The 19,871-nt window shown below is 40.9% G+C and overlaps 1 protein-coding gene across 3 annotated transcripts in view; it reads left to right on the plus strand.

Moving 5' to 3' along the window:
* The window catches only part of LOC122553185 (polyphosphatidylinositol phosphatase SYNJ2-like), a 244,735-nt gene that overhangs the window by 132,353 nt on the left and 92,511 nt on the right, over positions 1–19,871 (plus strand). For all 3 annotated transcript variants that reach the window (XR_015758472.1, XM_087991469.1, XM_087991468.1), the window contains exons 9-12: positions 1,477–1,558; positions 12,399–12,551; positions 17,842–17,995; positions 18,204–18,395. Coding sequence is in view for 2 of the 3 variants with exons in the window: in XM_087991469.1 (XP_087847595.1) it covers positions 1,477–1,558; positions 12,399–12,551; positions 17,842–17,995; positions 18,204–18,395 (581 nt within the window). In the remaining variant the exon portion in view is untranslated. The remainder of the gene's footprint in view (positions 1–1,476; positions 1,559–12,398; positions 12,552–17,841; positions 17,996–18,203; positions 18,396–19,871) is intronic.

Raw genomic sequence — 19,871 nt, forward strand, 5'->3', positions numbered from 1 at the left:
CCTATCTAAAAATATTTAATTATCCTACCTCCTTTACCTTTTGGGGATGGGAGGTCCATAGACTCATGACTTTTAGGAAAAAAAACTCAACTATTATCTCAGATGTTATGCTGGAAAGGAATTTTTTTTCATATTGTAACATGTTTTTGTGGAAAGGAAAAGGGATCTCTAATTCTGCTTTTCCTGCTTTATCACATTTTTTTAAACTTCCTTGTAATTTAAGTCAGTCTGACATTGGTTGCCTTCCTTTTCCCTCTTTTATTTGAATGTACGTAAGTTATGTACGTAGTCATCTCCTCTTTAAAGACCTCTTATTGTTTTGTTACATTTCCATTTGCCAGTCTTTGACTCCAATTTATCTGGGCCTTTTCAGTTTTCTGAAATTTGGTAGCCTCCAGTTTGTATTTTTATTTTAGATTGTGCCTTGTCATACTCCATACATTACCCAACTTAGATCACTACTGGCTAGATTCACCATTTGACCCACTCTATTCCTCAGGATTACATCCAGCAATGTCACTTTCCATATTGAACAGTGACATAATAATCAAAAAAAGTTCACCAATATGCATTTCAAAATTTCTTCCTCGTTTGTCCTCAATCACACAAAGTTCCATTTAAGTTCCTATTATCATAGTTCATGCATCCTAGTTTGCCTGAAAATCTGGGTCACTTTCTCCTCCTCACTATTTGATGGTCTGAGAAATACGCAAGTTTGAAATTGATCCTTGTTTGTTTCTTAACTGTAATCATTAACATCTAAGGGTATTTCCTTTTTCTAGTGTTGTGACACTTTATTTTAATCAAAATTGTTACTCCTTCCTTTTTTCCTTTCTCTTCATTCCTGATACCTTATACCCAGGAATATTAATAGTTCTATCCTTTTTTGAGCCAAGTCTCCATTATTGCCACTGCATTATATTTCCATCATTATTAACCTTTATTAACCACTCTTCCTCCATAAATTCACTCCATACCTGACCTTGAACTCTGCATTCTGTGATCTGAGCTATATCAGTAATATCCTGTTAATGTGTCTTTCTCTATGCTGTCTGTAGTTTTAAATTTTTCATTTTGGTGCCCAGTCTTCTGAATTATTTAATCCCCTTTCTCTCAGAATAAATTCAATAATCCAGCCTCCGCTGCTGCCTTGAGTAGTGAATTCCAAAGGTTAATAACTCTTAAAAGAAGAAGTTTATTCTCTTTCCATCTCAAGTGGCAGGACAGTACCAATCTCTACTTCTGAATCTCTAGATGCAGAACCAATATTTTTCAGATTGCTCAGAAAAGTATAATATTGCTAAAATTTCACTGATATTATAAATTACAATACCACTGATAACCGTTTGTTTTTACATTTAATTTTTAGTCAGGCTTCCTGGTGTTATACAGTAATTGGAATTTGCAACCTCAAGACTGAATAATGTTCAATCTGTTCTGCAGAAGTAAACCATTAATTGCATCTGTTCTTTTAAGTCTGCAGTCTGGAGTGCTCAGAACAAATTGCCTTGATTGTCTGGATCGGACAAACAGTGTCCAGTCTTATGTGGCATTGGAGGTAATAATTTTAATTTTTAAAGAAATTGAGACCAATTTTGAAGGAGATATTGTTGGAGAGCGCGTCTTGATAAAATAAAATAAAAATAATAAGAATAGCTTCTGCAACACCTTGAATCTGTTCCAGCAACCAGTTGTATCATTGTTGATGTGTATCTGATCTCCATCAACTTGGTTCCATAACCATTAATTCCTCTTCCTTACAAACAACTATCAATTCCAGTTGTTGGGCTGTCAATTAAAAATTGGAAGGTTCACTTGCTTTTTTTGGGGAGAGAATATAATACAATGGATAAGAGCAGACTACTCGACCCTTCGAGCTGGCTCTGGCATTCAATAAAATATTGACTCATAGAACCTCTACAATATGGAAACAGGCCATTTGACCCAACAAGTCCACATTGACCCTCTAAAGAGTAACCCACCCAGACCCATTCCCCTACCCTCTTACTCTACATTTCCCCTAACTAATGCACCTAAATTACACATCCCTGAACACTATGGGCAATTTAGCATGGCTAATCCACCTAATCTGCACATCTTTGGTCTGTGGGAGAAAACCGGAGCACCCGGAGGAAACCCATGCAAACATGGGGAGAATGTGCAAACTCCACACACACAGTTACCTGAGGCTGGAATCGAACTCTGGTCCCTGGCGCTGTGAGGCAGCAGTGCTAACCACTGAGCCAACATGGTATCTGTCCTCTCTTCATTGGGTAGAAGGTTTCTGACTGGTGAATTGACACAAAGTAAACTACTGTGCACTCAACATAATATATGGTAAGTCATCCTTATTAGGGACAGTCCTGTGAAGAGGCAGTGCTCATTAGAGACAGTCGTCTGCCCCATCATTGACTCCTGTGGAACCGCATTTGACACACCTCTATTTGGGAAAATACCCATCAACCATCACAGTCTGCTTCCTGCCATTCAACTAATTGTTGATGTAATTGCCTTGGATCCTATGGGTTCTTACTTTTGCTATCAGTCTCCAATGTAGGCCCATATCAAAACCCAGCTAAAGTAGATTACATCGAAAACATTGCCCTCATCTACACATTGGTTATCTCTTAAAAAAAAAATTAAATCAATTTGGTCTGACATAACCTCCTTTTAACAAACCATGCCACTGTTCTTGATTTGCCCCGGCTTCTTGCAGAATAACTCTGTCCCTCAGAATTATTTCTAGTAGTTTCCCCACCACCAAGGTTAGACTGGCCTGTAGTTTCCTGGTTTATTTCTCTCTCCCTTCCTGAATAACAATATCACATTGGCGGTTCTCCAGTTCTCTGGCCAGAGAAGAATTGAAAGTTTTTGCAAGCATTCTTGCAAATTCCTTCCTTGCCTCACTTGCAACCTGGGATACATTTTATCCAGCTCTGGATATTTATCTGCTTTGAAGCCTGCCAGACCGCTCAGAGTGTCCTCACTATCTATCCAGTTAATTTCTTCAACTGTATCATAAACATAATCTCTATACCCACAATATTCCTCTTAGTAATGGAAACCAACACAAAGTATTAGAACCCGACCTATATCCTCTGGGTCCATGCTCAAATTACTGCTGTGGTCCTTAATGGGCCCTACTCTTTTCTTCGTTATCTTTTGACACTTAATGTATGAAAAACAGCTTAGGATTTTCCTTTGTTCAGTATTGTCATCAGATCTGGTCACATTATTTAGGGAAGGATGTTAAAGTCTTGGAGAGAGTTCAGAGGAGATTTAGTAGAAAGATACCAGGAGTGAAGGATTTTAGATACAAGCAAAGATTAGAGAGATCAGGCTTATTCTCCTTGGATCAGAGAAAATTAAGAGGTGACCTTATTGAGATGTTCAAATCTGTGAACACTTTTATGGAGTAGAAAAAATATTGTTTCCTGTTGATATGTCAGTAACTAGGGGATCACAATTTCAAGATTGTCAACAAGAGAGCTAGAAGTGAGATGATGAGAAACTTCTTTACTCGTGAGTTGTTAGGATTTGGAATATGCTGTCTTGGAGAGTGATGGAGTTGGGTTCCATAGAGAGTTGGATATATATTTAAAAATGATGAAGTTAGAGGGCTATGGAGACAGGGCTGGAAGGTGGGACTAACTGGGTATCTCTTTCAGGAGCCTGTACAGATATGATGGGTTGAATGGCCTTCTATATTGTAAGATTCTATTTTATTTTACCTGCCAGTATCCTTACGCATCCCGTTTAGATCTCCAAATATCCTTTTTAATTTCCCCTCTTGCATACTCTGTACTTTTCTAGAGCTTCTGTAGTTTGACCCCTCAGTATCTGTCATAAGGTTCCCTTTTTCTCTTAATGCTATGTATCTCTGGATATCCAGGATTCATAAGATTTGATGGTCTCATCTTTTTTCTTTTTTAAAATATCATGGCCCTCTACTCTCCAAATTCTTGAATGCACCCAATTGCCGTGAGAGTGATTTTACCTGAAAGTATCTGCTCCCAGTCTACACTGGCCAAATCAAATCTCATCTTATTAAAATTGACCTTGCTTCAGTTGAGAACTCTGATTTCAGGCCCATCCTTATCCTTTTCCAGAACAATCTTGAATTGAATGGAGTTATGATCTGCAAAATACCCCCCTACTGAGAGTTCAGCCATTTGCCCAGCTTTGTTACCTAAAATTAAGTTCAGGATGTTTCACGAATTGCTTAAAAAGCTGGCCTGGCTGCATTTTAAGAATTCTGCTCCATCCAAACCTTTCACACAATTACTACTCCAATTAATGTTGGGAAAGTTGAAATCCCTTACTATCACTACCCTATTACTTGTACACGTCTCTGAAACTTGCCGACACAGTTGTTCTTTTTTTTTCCTTGGACTGTTAGTGGCCTTTAGTACACTCCCAGTAATGAGATTGCTCCCTTTTGGTTTTTGCATTCTACCCATAAAATTTCATTTGAAGAGCCTTCTAAGATGTCATCTCTACATACTGCTATTATTGATTCCCTGATCAAAATTGTGTCACTGCTTCCTTTTTTACCTCCTTCTCTATTTTGCCTGAAGACCCTGTATCCTGGAATATTGAGCTGCCAGTCTTTCCCCCCTCTGAACTACATCTCAGTGACAGCAATTACATCATACCCCCATGTTTTAACTTGCACTTTTAGTTCATCTGCTTTGTTTGTCAGACTCGTTCATCAGACTCCTTGCATTAAAATGAATACCATTCAAATTTGCCAAACCTACTTACGCCTTAACTGGGCTATAATGTCTGTTCCATCCTGGCTCACTTGCTGTTAGTTCTAATTTCTATCTTCCCACGCTGAATTTTCTCTCTGGATCCTACACCCCCTGCTAAATTAGTTTAAACCCTCTCCAACAGTACCTTCCTTCCGGATGCTGGTCCCATCTTATACAGGTCCCACCGCCTCCAAAAATGGGCGAATAATCCTGAAACCAAAACTCTCCATCTCTTAAGGCACGTATTCATCTCAATTAACCTCTTAATTTTGCATACACTCACATGCAGCACTAGAATAATCCAGGGATACTATATTTTGGATCCTGTTATTTATTTTACTTCCAAGCTCCCTAAGTTCTGCTTTCAGGACATCCTCCTTTTTCCTACCTATGTTATTGGTATCAATATGCACCACAATCGGTCTGTTTGCCTTCCCCCTTCAGACTGTCCTGTAGCCATTCAGTGACATCCCTGACTCTGGCAACAGGGAGGCAACATAGCATCCTGGAATCTTTTTTCCTCATTAGGTAATCCACTCATTCCAGGTAATAGTCTAGTAAACCTCTGAACTGCTTCCAATGCATTAAGATCCTTCCATACGTATGGTGACCAGTACTGTACTCAGTACTCCAGATGCAATCTCACCAATGCTGCGGATAAGTGAAGCATGACCTCCCTACTCCTGCATTCAAATCTCTATGCAATAGATCATAACACTCTGTTAGGGCTATAGATCCATAGAGGAGAAAGTGAGGTCTGCAGATGCTGGAGATCAGAGCTGAAAATGTGTTGCTGGAAAAGCGCAGCAGGTAAGGCAGCATCCAGGGAACAGGAGAATCGACGTTTCGGGCAGAAGCCCTTCTTCAGGAATGAGGAAAGTTTGTCCAGCAGGTTAAGATAAAAGGTAGGGAGGAGGGACTTGGGGGAGGGGCGTCGGAAATGCGATAGGTGGAAAGAGGTCAAGGTGAGGGTGATAGGTCAGACTGGGGTGGGGGCGGAGAGGTCAGGAAGAAGATTGCAGGTTAGGAAGGCGGTGCTGAGTTCGATGGATTTGACTGAGACAAGGTGGGGGGAGGGGAAATGAGGAAACTGGTGAAATCCGAGTTCATCCCTTGTGGTTGGAGGGTTCCTAGGCGGAAGATGAGGCGCTCTTCCTCCAACCATCGTGTTGTTGTGGTCTGGCGATGGAGGAGTCCAAAGACCTGCATATCCTTGGTGGAGTGGGAGGGGGAGTTGAAGTGTTGAGCCACAGGGTGGTTGGGTTGGTTGGTCCGGGTGTCCCAGAGGCGTTCTCTGAAACGCTCCGCAAGTAGGCGGCCTGTCTCCCCAATATAGAGGAGGCCACATGGGGTGCAGAGGATGCAATAGATGATGTGTGTGGAGGTGCAAGTGAATCTGTGGTGGATATGGAAGTTTCCTTTGGGGCCTTGGAGGGAGGTGAGGGGGGAGGTGTGGGTGCAAGTCTTGCACCTCCTGCGGTTGCAGGGGAAGGTGCCAGGAGTGGAGGTTGGGTTGGTGGGGGGTGTGGATCTGACGAGGGAGTCACGGAGGGAGTGGTCTTTACGGAATGCTGATAGGGGAGGGGAGGGAAATATATCCTTGGTGGTGGGGTCCGTTTGGAGGTGGCGGAAATGACGGCGGATGATGCGCTGTACATGGAGATTGGTGGGGTGGTAGGTGAGGACCAGTGGGATTCTGGCCTGGTGGCGGTTGGAGGGGCGGAGCTCAAGGGCGGAGGAGCGGGAAGTGGAAGAGATGCGGTGGAGGGCATCGTCGACCACATCGGGGGGGAAATTGCGGTCCTTGAAGAAGGAGGCCATCTGGGTTGTACGTTTTTGGAACTGGTCCTCCTGGGAGCAGATGCGGCGGAGACGAAGGAATTGGGAGAATGGGAAGGTGTTTTTACAGGGGGCAGGGTGGGAGGAGGTGTAGTGCAGGTAGCTGTGGGAGTCGGTCGGTTTGTAATAGATGTCCGTGTTGATTCAGTCGCCTGAGATAGAAATAGAAAGGTCGAGGAAGGGGAGGGAGGAATCTGAGACTGTCCAGGTGAATTTGAGGTCGGGGTGGAAGGTGTTGGTGAAGTGGATGAACTGTTCAACCTCCTCGTTGCACGAGGAGCACGAGGCGGCGCCGATACAGTCATCGATGTAGCGGAGGAAAAGGTGGGGGGTGGGGCCAGTGTAGTTGCGGAAGATGGACTGTTCCACATATAAGATTCATAGAGTCTTACAGCATAGAAACAATCCTTTTACCGAACCACGTCATTGCTGAATAACAAACACCAAACTATACTTATCCCATTTACCTGCACTTTAGTCCATTGCCTACGAGGCTCTGACATTTTAAGTGCTCATCTAGATGCTTCATAAATACTGCGTGAGTAAGAGCCTCCACCACCTATCCGGCAGCACCTTCCATATTTCTGCCATACTTCTACAATATTTTTCACACATTTCCTTGAAATGAATTATTCCTCACCTAAGGTTTATGCCCTCTGGTCTTAGATGTATCTGCCATGAGGAAAATATTTTGTCTGGGCCTCTCATAATTTTGTATATTTCAATCAGATCACTCCTCTGCTCAAAGGAAAGTAAAGCCAGCCTTTTATCCCAGGCAACATCCTGGTGAATCTCCTCTTCACCCTCTCCAGTGCAATAGCATCCTTCCAATAGTGTGGTGACCAGGGCTACATGCAGAGTTCCAGCTGTGGCCTAACCAATGTTTTATAAAGCATATTGTTCTCATATTCTGCGTTTAGAGTGTGGTCCTGGAAAAACACAGCAGGTCAGGCAGCATCCAAGGAGCAAGATTCATATGATGAAGGGTTTATGCCTGAAACGTCGATTCTCCTCCTCCTCCTCAGATGCTGCCTGACCTGCTGTGCTTTTCCAGCACCACACTCTCAATTCTGATCTCCAGCATTTGTAGTCCTCACTTTCTCCTTGTCTTATATTCTGCACCCTGGCTAATTGAAGACTAGCATCAGGTATTTCTTCTTCACCACCCTATCTACTTGTGCTGACACCTTCAGTGATCTATGAACTTGTATATCAACGTCCCTTTGTTCCTGAGTGGTTCCAAGAGGTCTACCAGTTACTGTGCATATCCCTCTCTTATTAGACCTCCCAAAATACATCACCTCACACTTTTCAGGACTAGATACTCTGCCCAATTTAGCTATCAACGCTGCCAATTTTTGTGTCATCTGCAAACATATTAATTGTACCTTCTATATTCACATCTAAATTGTGAAGATGCATAACAAATAGCAAAGGTCTCAGCATTGATCCCTGTGATACATTGCTGGTCACAGGCTTCCGATCACAAAAATATTTCTTCACCATCACCCTGTTTGCAAGCCAATTTTGGATCCAGTTTGACAACCTGCCTTGGATCCCATGGGCTGTTACCTTTTGGACCAGCCTTTCATGTGAGACCATGTCAGGGGCCTCATTGAAGCACATGTGAACCACATCAATTGTACTAAGCTCATCAATATATTTAGTCATCTTCTCAAAAAACTCAATTAAATTTGTCAGAATCTCCCTCTAATAAATCTGTGCTGATGATCCCTGATCAATCCCTGCCTTTCTAAGATTAATCCTGTCCCTCAGAATTTTTCCAATAATTTCCCCCCTACTGATTTCAGACTAATTAGTCTGCAAATACCTGGCCCATCCCTGCTGCCCTTGAACAAAGACACCACATTACCTATCCTCCATTTTTTGGCACTTCACCTGTGGCCAGCAAGGTATTAAATATATTCACCAGCACACCAGCAATCTCCTTCATTGCCTCCCATAGCAGCCTGGGACACATCTCATCCGGCCCAGGGGATTTCCTCACCTGCATGCCTGCTAAAACACTTAATACTTTGACTTTATTCATCTTAACATATCCTAGAACCTCACAATCCCAACTGAAATCCCTGTTTGCTATGTCATTCTCCTCTTTGAATGCAGATGAGAAGTATTGATGTAAGACTTCACCTCATGTCCACTGGCTCCACACACAGGCCCTTTTGTTCTTTGATAGATCCTGTTCTTTCCTGGTAACCCTCTTACTCTTAATATACTTATAAAAAGCCGTGATCCTACTTGCCAGAGATATTTTATGCTCCCTCTTTACCCTCCAAATTTCTATTTTAAGCAGCCTCCAATTTTGAAGAATCTCCCATATTTTTAATGTGCTGTACCTGATGCATGCTTCCTTCTGTTTCTTTATCAAATACATGATGTCTAGAATTTTGTGGGCTTGCTGCCTTTTCTCTTCACTCATTGAGGAACACAATGACCCTTGAATTCACTATATTACTTTGAGACTCCCACTTTCCAAATGTAAATTTGCCACCAAGTAGCTGCTCCCAGTTTATGTTTGCCAGATCTTGTCTCATGATATTGAAATTGACCTTCCCGCAGTTTATTCTTTAACTCCTGCACTATCCTTATCCTTTTTCGTAATGAGAATGAAACTTCCAGAGTTATGGTTAATTTCCCAAAAATGCTTGCCCACTGAAACTTCAACCATTTGACTGGCTTCACTCCCTCGGCTTAGATCTAGCACTGTCCCATTTTTAGTAGGATTATCTGTGTATTGGCACAAAAAAACTCTCTTGGTACACTTTAAAAATTCCATCCTGTTTAATCCTTTCTCACCAAGGCACACCCAGTTAATGTTACAGAGTTGAAATCCCCTACAAATGTAACTCTGTTTCTCTCGTACCTCTCTGTGATTTCCCTGCATACAGGCTCCTCCATCTCACTTTGATTATTGGGAAGGCTGTTGAATAATCCCGGCCAAGTATTCATGCTTTTTCTTATTTCTAAGGTCTACCCCGCTGGTCTCATTTGAAGACCCTTCTATGACATCTTGATTATTTGCTTTCCTGATTACTAACATACTGTGATTCATGTACAAGGATACCCAGATCTATCTGCATCTCAGAGCTTTGCAACCTCTCGCCAGATAGATATTGTTTTTTATCCTTTCTCCCAAAATAGACAATTTTGCACTTCTGCACATTGTTCTCCATTTGTTTGATCTTTGCCTACTCATATAACCTATTTATATCACCTTGAAGTCTCCTTATGCCTTGTTCACAGCTCGCTTACCTACCTTTCTTTGTGTCACCAGCAAACTTAGCTACCATATCTTCAGTCTCAAATCATTTATGTAAGTTGAAACCTCAGCACCAACCCAGGTGGCACACTACTTATCCTGCCAACTTGAAAAAGACATTTATTCCTAATCTCTGCTTCTGCTTAACTGCAAATCTGTCCAAGCTAATACATTACTCCCTTCACCATGTGCTTTTAATTTCTGCATTAACTTTTGATATGGCACCTTAACAAATGCCTTCTAGAAATCTATGTATAATGCATCCACTGGTTTCCCCCTACAGCACAAGTTATTTCTTCCAATTATTCCAGATAGTGCTTCACTGGCTGATATCACCCCTTAGTGATTCTAGCTCTAGTTTTCAGGTTACAAACTCCCTCACTAGAGGAAATAGTTTCTCCCTATCTTTCTTTAATCACCTTAAACATGCTTTCATTGCATCCAGCAGTGCTGTCAGTTGCTCATCTGATTGGCCAGCAGATCTTAGACTGGATGTTCACCTTGCAGGGCCCTTAAATGCTTTTGTCAGGCAGCGGAAGGTTAGACGGCTATTTGATCTTTTCAGAACCGTTTAAAATTGCCACAGCTAGTTGACACTGGCATTCCAGCCAAATGACTTTGCAATTAAATTCAGCCTACTGAATCTATCTGGCAACAGCCATCTACTTTCACTCAATGCTAATTAGTTTTCCCTATAAGGAGGAAATGTCTGGTGGTCTTGAAGGTTTATTTAATTATATTGATGATTTCATGGCTGTCAGGCACCAGGGAATACACTCAGAGTGTGGAGCTATTGAAGTAGATAATGTATTATCCTGTGTGAGGAAAACAGCTTGTTCATCCATTGAAAACATTTAAAGTTTTAGGGATTAACATCTCAGCAGTTCAATAGAATAGAGTCCTGCAATGCAATAATGTCCCACTGATTTTAACAGTGGCACCCAGAATTAAGCCAGAATTTCAGACAGTGTTCTGTGCTGCGTTTGAAGTTGTTCTGTTTGTCACAAGAAGCTCCATCAAGGCGGATTCCTCAGCTAATGCAGCAAATCATTTTTTCCACATGTGAAAGGATGGGCTCCAAGTTCTGCCGCGTGGTCTGTAGCAGGTTGTTGGTGGTGGTCATGTTCGATGACTTTGTACTAAAAGCTGTCCACAGGTTTCTTGGTTTAATGCCCATTTGCCTGTAAGTTCCACCTAGTATTTTTGGCTGGTGATGGCACACCTTTGTTATCACTATCACCATCATCCAACATATTGAGGGATTTGCACACCCTGCTAAAGTGAACTCAAAACATGATGAGGATTATGTTGCAGTGTGGGAGAGCGCAGAAAAAGTATAATATGACTACACCATCTGCTGATTGTCAACCAGAATGTGTAGGCCAAGGAAGAAGAGAGGAGGATGATTAGATATGAAGAACTGGTGACTACAGCATCACTGTCTCCTCAGCAAATATGTTGGTCTTTCACTCGTGGCAGTTTCTCATCTTGCTGTTGTATTGCAATTCTTCCGACAAAAAATAAAGGAATATGGTCATGCGAATATTGAGAGATGTTTGAATAGTTGTTATGGGGCATGAGTTGTGGGAAGTTTGTTTACCAAGTTTATAAAAGTGAAGTTAAGGAACTCTATATTTTGATTGTCACAGATTCCAGTTAGTGGAGAATGGGAGTGATGTGAATTCAGCATTTAGTAGGGTTCTGAATGGTGCAGCTATTAAGAGAAGCTATTTGACCATTTTAAGTCTGTCGGATCAACGATGTTTTAACCTGCTCTGCAGCAATATCCAAAGAGCCATTATACCTGCTCTCATCTCATTGGTAAACTGTTGCTCTACATCATTGTACCTAAAAGGTTCTGAACCGCTTAGGGGTTTTGGTGGAGCTTCCTTGTCATCTACCTCCAGTGCAATAGCAGTGACCATTGGTGCATGCTGTCTATCAATTCCTGACAAGTAATCCTGCATACGATGTCCATTCAGTTTGCAGCTACAGTGCACAATTTGTGATCACATGGTGCACATGCGCATACCTAATATAGGCCGCCTTGAACAGTAAGGTCATGCTAATTAATGGATTGACCACATTAATTTTGCACAGATTTTACATGCTATCCTCATTGCAATTAATGCACAAAGATTAACAACACACCCTCTTTCCTGTGCCCTTTCTCCTCTGGGAATCAATTTCTCTGAAAATGTCAAGCTTGAGAAATTTGTGTAATAGTATTCAATTTAGAAACTTTGCAAGATATTGTTAAATCTGTTTTACATGTAGCGTTGCTTCAACATGCTACAGAACAGTAAACCATAGCTTAGTGCACTCATGATCATACAATTCATTATCTGTTGCATCACACCAAACAGCAATAAGGACTCTTGTGGCTCGTTGAAAACAGTTTGCCTGCTTTGGTGATGAAAAAAAATCAAAAGATGATGGCTATAAAAATAATTTTAACTAACATTTCTTGTCTACATGAAAATGATGCCATTTCATTGTTTTGGAATCATGTTTTTTGCCCTTAGGTTTTGTACAGCCAGCTGGGGAGCTTGGGAATGGCTGTTAAGAAGACAGTAGTGGAGCGTTTTGTGGAATTTTACAAGACAATGTGGTCATTAAATGGACATAATTTAAGCAAGATCTTCACAGGAAGTCGTGCAAAAGAAGGAAAAACGAAGGTAAAAGAAATAGCATGCACTTATAGTATTTGCAAAACCCTATTTGAAAATATCCAACTGGATGGTGATGCCATGGGATCTTGCTTCACCCAGCTCTTGCCAATGACATCTTTGAGTTCGATGAAAAATGGGTCTTCAACGGAATGACAACTAGCTTCCTATTCCTTGCATATTTCCAATGTGTTGATATATTTTCTGTATTTGAATCTGTAGTTGTATATATGAGTTTCTTTACAAGTCTTAAATGGGATCATTCAGGTTTATCTTGTGCTCAGATTCACGTTTGAAGTTAAATATGGTTTTGTAAATGTTCAATTACACTATAATACTGAGTGCACAAAGAATTATTTTGTCAGCAAATTCAAGACTGTCAGTCTGGCTGTACAGACTGAGCTTGGGAAGATATTAGTGTGTGTACAGTTTTTTTCATTACAGTACAAGAAAAAAGAGCCAGAAATCCTACTTCTGCTCAATGTCCAGTGAACCTTAATGCAAAATTTTCATATTTATCGAAGGTCAGAACCCACATGACACCAGGCTAGAGTCCAACAGGTTTATTTGAAATCACAAGCTTTCGGAGCACTGCTCCTATGTCAGGTGTAGCAAAAATAAGCACACAGGCACAGAATTTATAGGCAGAGAGATCAAAAGATCATGCAAATGGTGTGAGTGGCGAAATAGTAAGTCCCTGCAGGTGATCAAGAGTGTTCTACAGCGTGAGTAAAGTGTCAACAGCTGAATAGCAAGTGAAGGGATGATCTATGATCTGATTAATTGAAGCAGAGAGATAATTACAAAAATTAAAAATTAGATGATGTAGGAGACAAACCAAATAGCTGGGATAACATGATAGGTATAACAGTCATATACCAAGGGTTTAACTAAAGTAACATGTAATCCAAAATTGTATAAACTAATTAAGGTAGAGAGATCATAACAAGTTATCAAGGTGATGGTGTCAAAACAGGACAGTAAGGAAGCTTTTACAGATACAGAACAGTATGGTGGGGTTACCTGTAGTATGACGTGAACCCAAGATCACAGTTGAGGCCATCTTCATGAGTACGGAGCTTGGCTCAGTGATTCTGCATTATTGTGTATCTTTAAGGCTGCCTTAGAAGAGGCTTACCCAAAGATCAGAGGCTGAATGTCCTTGATTGCTAAAGAGTTCCCTGACTGGAAGGCAACATTCCTGTCTGGCGATTGTTGCACAGTGTCCATTCATCTGTTGTTGTAGCATTTGCTTGGCCGTGCCAAGATAACATGTCTCGGAGCATCCTTGCCTGCAGCGTATGAGATAGACAACATTGGCCAAGTCACATGAGAATCTGCTGTGTATGTGGTGTGTGGGGTGGTGTTCCCACATGTGATGGTAGTATGCATGTTGATGATCTGGTATGTCCTGCAGAGGTTGCCATGGCAGGGTTGTGTGGTGTTGTTGTTAATATTGCCCTGTGATTATCTCTCTGCCTCAGTTAGTCAGATCATAGGTTATCCCTTCACTTGCTATTCAGCTGTTTAGACCTTACTCTCACCGTCTGGCACTTTTGAATCACCTTCAGAGACTTGGTATTTAGCCTGTCGACACTCACGCACACCATTTGCATGATCTTTTGATCTCTCTGCCTATAAGTTTTGTGCCTGTGTGCTTCTTATCAGTTCACTTGATGAAGGAGCAGTGCACTGAAAGCTTGTGATTTCAAATAAATCTGTTGGACTATAACCTCGTGCTATGTGACTTCTGATGTTGTACACCCCAGTGGTGGCACCTCCACACATTTATGTGGCCAGCAAAATAGAATGAAACTGCCCTAAAATGTAAAGTCTCTGTAGTCTTATTAGCATGTTGTGCTGCTCCCTCATTAGAGATTAATGTCTGGTGATATTTTAACCTGAGGTTCACCACACATCAAGCAAGGAGAGAAGTGTAGATATAACCTCAACTGATGTGAGAATTGAACCCATGCTGTTACGACTCTGCATTGCAACCCAGTTAACTGACCCATTTCCTCATATCTGAGTAACCAACTTACATTTGTTATTCTACACTTACATGAAGAAATTAGAAGGGGATGATAACGTCATTGGGGATGTACTATAGGCCCCCAATAAGTCAATGGGAAATAGAGGAACAAATATGCCGGGAGACTGGGGAGACTTGCAGCAGCAATAGGGTTATCATAGTAAAGGGTTTTAATTTTCCTAACATAGACTGGGACTGCCAAAGAGGCTTAGATGGGGTGGAATTTGTTAAGTGTGTTCAGGAAAGTTTCCTAAATCCATATATAGAGGGCCCTACTCGGGAAGGGCAAAACTTAGCCTACTCTTGGGGAATAGGCCAGAACATGTGACCGAGGTGACAGTGGGGGAGCACCTTGGGACCAGTGACCATAGTTCTGTTAATTTTAAAGTAGTTATGGAGAGGGATAAAACTGGTCCGCAAGTTCAAGTTCTAAATTGAAGCAAGGTGAATTTTGATGGATTTAGACAGGAGCTTGCAAGGGTTGATTGAAGTAGTTTGTTTGCATGTGGGAGCCATTTAAAATGAGATAGCTAGAGTTCAAGGTCTATATATTCATGTGAGGGAGAAAGACAAGGTTGATAGGAATAGGGAACCCTGGATGATGAGAGATGTTGAGGCTTTGACCAGAAAAAAGAAGAAAGCATGTCTTAGGTACAGGCAGCTGGGTCTTCATCAGCTGGGGAAGTGGGCCAAGAAATGGCAAATGGAGTTTAATATTGATAAGTGTGAGGCCTTGCATTTTGGAAAGTTAAATAAAGGTAGGAGTTTCATGGAAAATGGTAGGGCCTTAAGGAGTGTAGTGGAAATGAGGGACCTTGGAGTTGAGGTGCATGGTTCTCTGAAAGTGGAGACACAAGTCGACAGGGCATTGAAGAAGTCTTTTGGCACACTGGCTTTCATTAGTCAAGACACTGAGTATAGAATTTGGGAAGTTATGTTGCAGTTGCATTGAACATTGGTGAGGCCGCACTTGGACTATTGTGTTCAGTTTGGTCATCTTGCTCTTGGAAGGATGACATTAAACTGGAAAGAGTATAGAAGAAATTTAGAAGGATGTTGCGAGGACTCTGAGTTATAAGGAGATGTTGGACAAGTTAGGAATTTTTCTTTTAGAACGTAGGAGACTGAGGGGGGAATCTCCTGGGAGTGTATAAGATCATGAGAGGCATGAATGCACTCAGTCCTCTTCCCGTGCTCTGGGACTCTATGACATGAAGAATTCCACTCCAGTGATTTCAGGAGTACAACCAGCACCCATTAAATCACGCCTGAGAAAATTCACTTCTTCAGAGGAATTGGAGAAGTTATTGAAGGAATTCATCAGGCCAGTTGTGGAACTCAGCATTCATGTACAAACATCACTGATTGTCTTGCTTCGCTGCCCCTGCTCTGCCATGCTGCAGCTTAATTCAGAAGTGAATAAAAAGCAACCTCCTTTGGAAAAAAAGGGAAAAACATTAGAATCTTGAAATTTCAAGCCACAGATGGTGATCATTTGGCCTATTATTGTCAGTGGCAACTCCTTGAGTAAATTGTCCAAGCAGATCTAATTCTCCCAGTTCCCATAGCCTTCCAAACTTTTCCTTTGTAGGCACCTATATTTAACCTATTTTCATTTTGAAAGTATATATTAAATGTGCTTTCAACAGACATTCAAATCTAGATCACAATATGCCTGTGGAATGAACAATCTAACCACCACCCCACCTCCTCTCCCTGGCCACCCTCCATTCTTTTGTCAGATGGTATTGACATCATCTGTTTACTACAAGAATCCTTCTAGATTAAAAGCTGGAGAAATTGGAATTGGACTAAGGAACAGAAAATTCAATTAGAATTCCAACAGATAAATAATTTCAGCTGATAAAAGAATGTTTTGATTAAAAAAATATAAAGAACTGCAGATGCTGGAGGTCTGAAACAAAAACAGAAATTTCTAGTGAATTTCAGGATCTCTGGCAGTATCTGTCAGATTTGAAATATTATCTCTACTTGCTTCTCAAGATATATTTTGAATTTCTATTAAGTTAGTTGTTACTCGAACAACAGCCTCTGCCAAAAATTATGTAATCGCTATCGGGTGGTCTTATTGACTGCTTTGATTTGAACACCTTTATATTCATTTTTATTTCATATAATGTTTCCTATGTCCAGAATCACTTTGAGAATAGAAAGAATTTCAGACTTACTGATGTTCTCCAGCACATTTTTTGTTTCAGATCTCCAGCAACTGCAGTTCATTGTTTTATTTAATGAAAGCTTATAGCATTATAGAATATATAATAAAATTGGTTCTGATGAGTTATGAGGGGCTAGGTAAGAATGTGAATTGAATCCGATTGACTGGACAAAAATGAAGGTATAGCGCATGGGCATGTATAATCTTAGTGACCTTTCCTGACCTGGTCAAATCGTAGAACTGCTTGCAGCACTGAATCCATCTCTTCAGGATCACACTCCTGATTTTGACCTTCTCTGGAATCTCCAGACCACCTTATTAATGGTTGCACCAGACTTCATTTTGCCACTGTTAGGGCAACACTGCCCTCCTGCGCTTTATTGCTCCTTTAAGTCCCCCGTTAAATAGAACCAGTCTGACTCAAGATTGGGATGCACTCAGACTCTAACCTCAAACTTTTAATGCATTGTTTGAGCTGAGATGTCACCTTTTTTTATAAACCCTTAAGTTATCTCGAGAATGTGATTTGAAAGAAGTTCTGGGATTTACATATTAATAAACCAAAAGATGAAAGACTTAACAGCAGTCTAGGTTTGTTCAATAAAGCGTATCTGTTGCATGCATGACACTGTGGTTTTTTGCTATAAATTCTATGTCTTATGATCCTGCACCACAGTACTTGATGAAGGAGCAGCGCTCTGAAAGCTAGTACTTCCAAATAAACCTGTTGGACTATAACCTGGTGTTGTATGATTTTTAACTTTATTGCTCCTAGCAGTGTGTGCAGAGACACATTAGATAATCTGAGAGGAAATTCACATGCTGGAGAGGGGGAAACCCCTACTCCAATATTGCATAGATTTTTCTGCATGAACTTGAGCAGACAGGCACAATGCTTTTCTCAATCAAAAGATGATGCCTCCAATCGTACAACAAATATTTGTGATAAGATCCTATGAGTTTTGGATTGAGCTAAGGAACTACCACTTAAGTCAAGCTGCCACCTTAATAGTTGAGCAGTGTGAAACTTGAATTAAAATGGAACTGTTGCTATGAACTCCATTAATTAAGTGCTTGTTTTTGTTCAGGTAAAAGATGGAGCACGTTCTGTATCCCGAACAATCCAGGCCAATTTCTTTGGAGCTAAACAAGAAGCTATTGATTTGCTCCTCGTGGGGGATTTTTATAGTGAGGATTATGCAGATAAGGCAAGGGTGTTGATGGACAGCAGTGCACTTTTCAGTAAGTAGACGTGTTCATGACACATTCGTCACAATGTTTCCTACAATAACCTTTCTGTACCAGGAATTTAAGGTTGTTAAATTTAAGGTTGTTATATTTATAAGGCTTATCTTCTCTTCTGGTTTCTTCAGTCATGATGGTGTACTGTGGTTTAAAGAGCAATGTATAATACAAAATGACAAATTCTAGTTGTTCTGTTGTCCAACAGCACCTCCTGGGATTTTGGAAGCTATGTGTGAGCGACAGATAGAGTACACTAATGTCAAGAGCACTCGCGTCAGCATTGGCACATGGAACGTAAATGGTGGTAAACAGTTCAGAAGCAACATGCTGAGTACTGCTGAACTTAGTAGTTGGTTACTTGATGCTTTCAAACAGAACAAAACATCCAAATTCCAGGGTAAGCTGAGGAACATGATTTTTAATGCTTCGCTGAATACATTGTTATTCTGAACTCTTCGTCCACAGAGTGAATGATGCATTTCATTTAAGTTGCCAGTTGTAAATACTCTGCTAACTACTTAATATACTGGAATAATGGTTATGCTATCAGAAATTTCAGTGACTGCATTGAGATGGAGAAAAGCCCCATAACGCAGGATTTGCTGGCACAGAATCATATGCTGAAATACCACAAAGACCTGAACAACAAATCAGAATAACTTTATCTCTACAACATTAACGAGAACGAAAAACGATTTAAGACACAGATGATGTTATTTTCTGAGTAGTCGTAAATCTCTGGATCTCTCATCCTCAGAAGGCAGTGGTGGCGGGATCATTGAATATTTTTAATGTAGAAGTAGATAGATTTTTGACTAACAAATGAGCCAGTGGTTATGGTTGGGGGCTCCACAATCAGATCAGCCGTGATTTTATTGAATGTTCGAACAGGCTGCAGAGGTGAAATGATTGTTCTTGCTGCTAAATGTTAGATTATTACCATGCTACAACATATTGAGCTCCAATGCATTTTTAAATGAAGCAATAAGATTTCAACAGCAAATCTCCATTGGTGATTTCCTAATTTATATCATTTTAGGGAGGTAAGGGCTACTTTGGATAAAAGCAAATTACTGCGGATGTTGGAATCTGAAACCAAAAGAGAAAATGCTGGAAAATCTCAGCAGGTCTGGCAGCATCTGTATGGAGAGAAAAGAGCTGACGTTTCGAGTCTAACTGACCCTTTGTCAAAGCTAAAAAATGGGAGAAATAAGGAGGTATTTATACTAGGCTGAAAGAGGGTGAGTCATGGCTCCAGAAGCAAAGGTAACAATAAAGAGGTGATAGTGACAGTGCATAGAGAGATTATAGGGAGGTTAGGAGCTGTGAATGACCAAGGCTGAAGCCGGTGCTGTGTGAAAAAATATGTGGGGTTTGGGGGAATGGGTGAAGCAGAGGCAAAATGGAAAACAGGGGAGAAGGGGAGCAAAGGGTAGCAAATACCTCCCTATTTCTCCCTTTTTTTAGCTTTGACAAAGGGTCAGTTTGACTCGAAACGTCAGTCTTTTCTCTCCTTACAGATGCTGCCAGACCTGCTGATATTTTCCAGCATTTTCTCTTTTGGTTAAGGGCTACTTTGAATATCGCCATAATAATTGGAGGGAAAAAGTGAAGTTGCCCATTACTGCACTTTATTTTAGGAATGTTCCATCACCAGGTTGAAAAGAAATCACATGTCGGAAATATGAATTCAAAGATTAAGAGCAGAAGTAGCCCATTCATCCCTCTACAAACCAATAAGGTTATGGGTAAGATCAAATGACTGCAGATGCTGAAATTTGAACTGAAAACAAAATGCTGGAGATCACAGAAGGACAGACAGCATCCATGGAGAGAAAGCAAGCTAATGTTTCGAGCCTAAATGACGACTTCA

This window comes from Chiloscyllium plagiosum, unplaced genomic scaffold (assembly GCF_037043375.1).
Source record: "Chiloscyllium plagiosum isolate Xiang-an unplaced genomic scaffold, Cpla_swu_hap1 HiC_scaffold_10, whole genome shotgun sequence".
NCBI lineage: Eukaryota > Metazoa > Chordata > Chondrichthyes > Orectolobiformes > Hemiscylliidae > Chiloscyllium > Chiloscyllium plagiosum.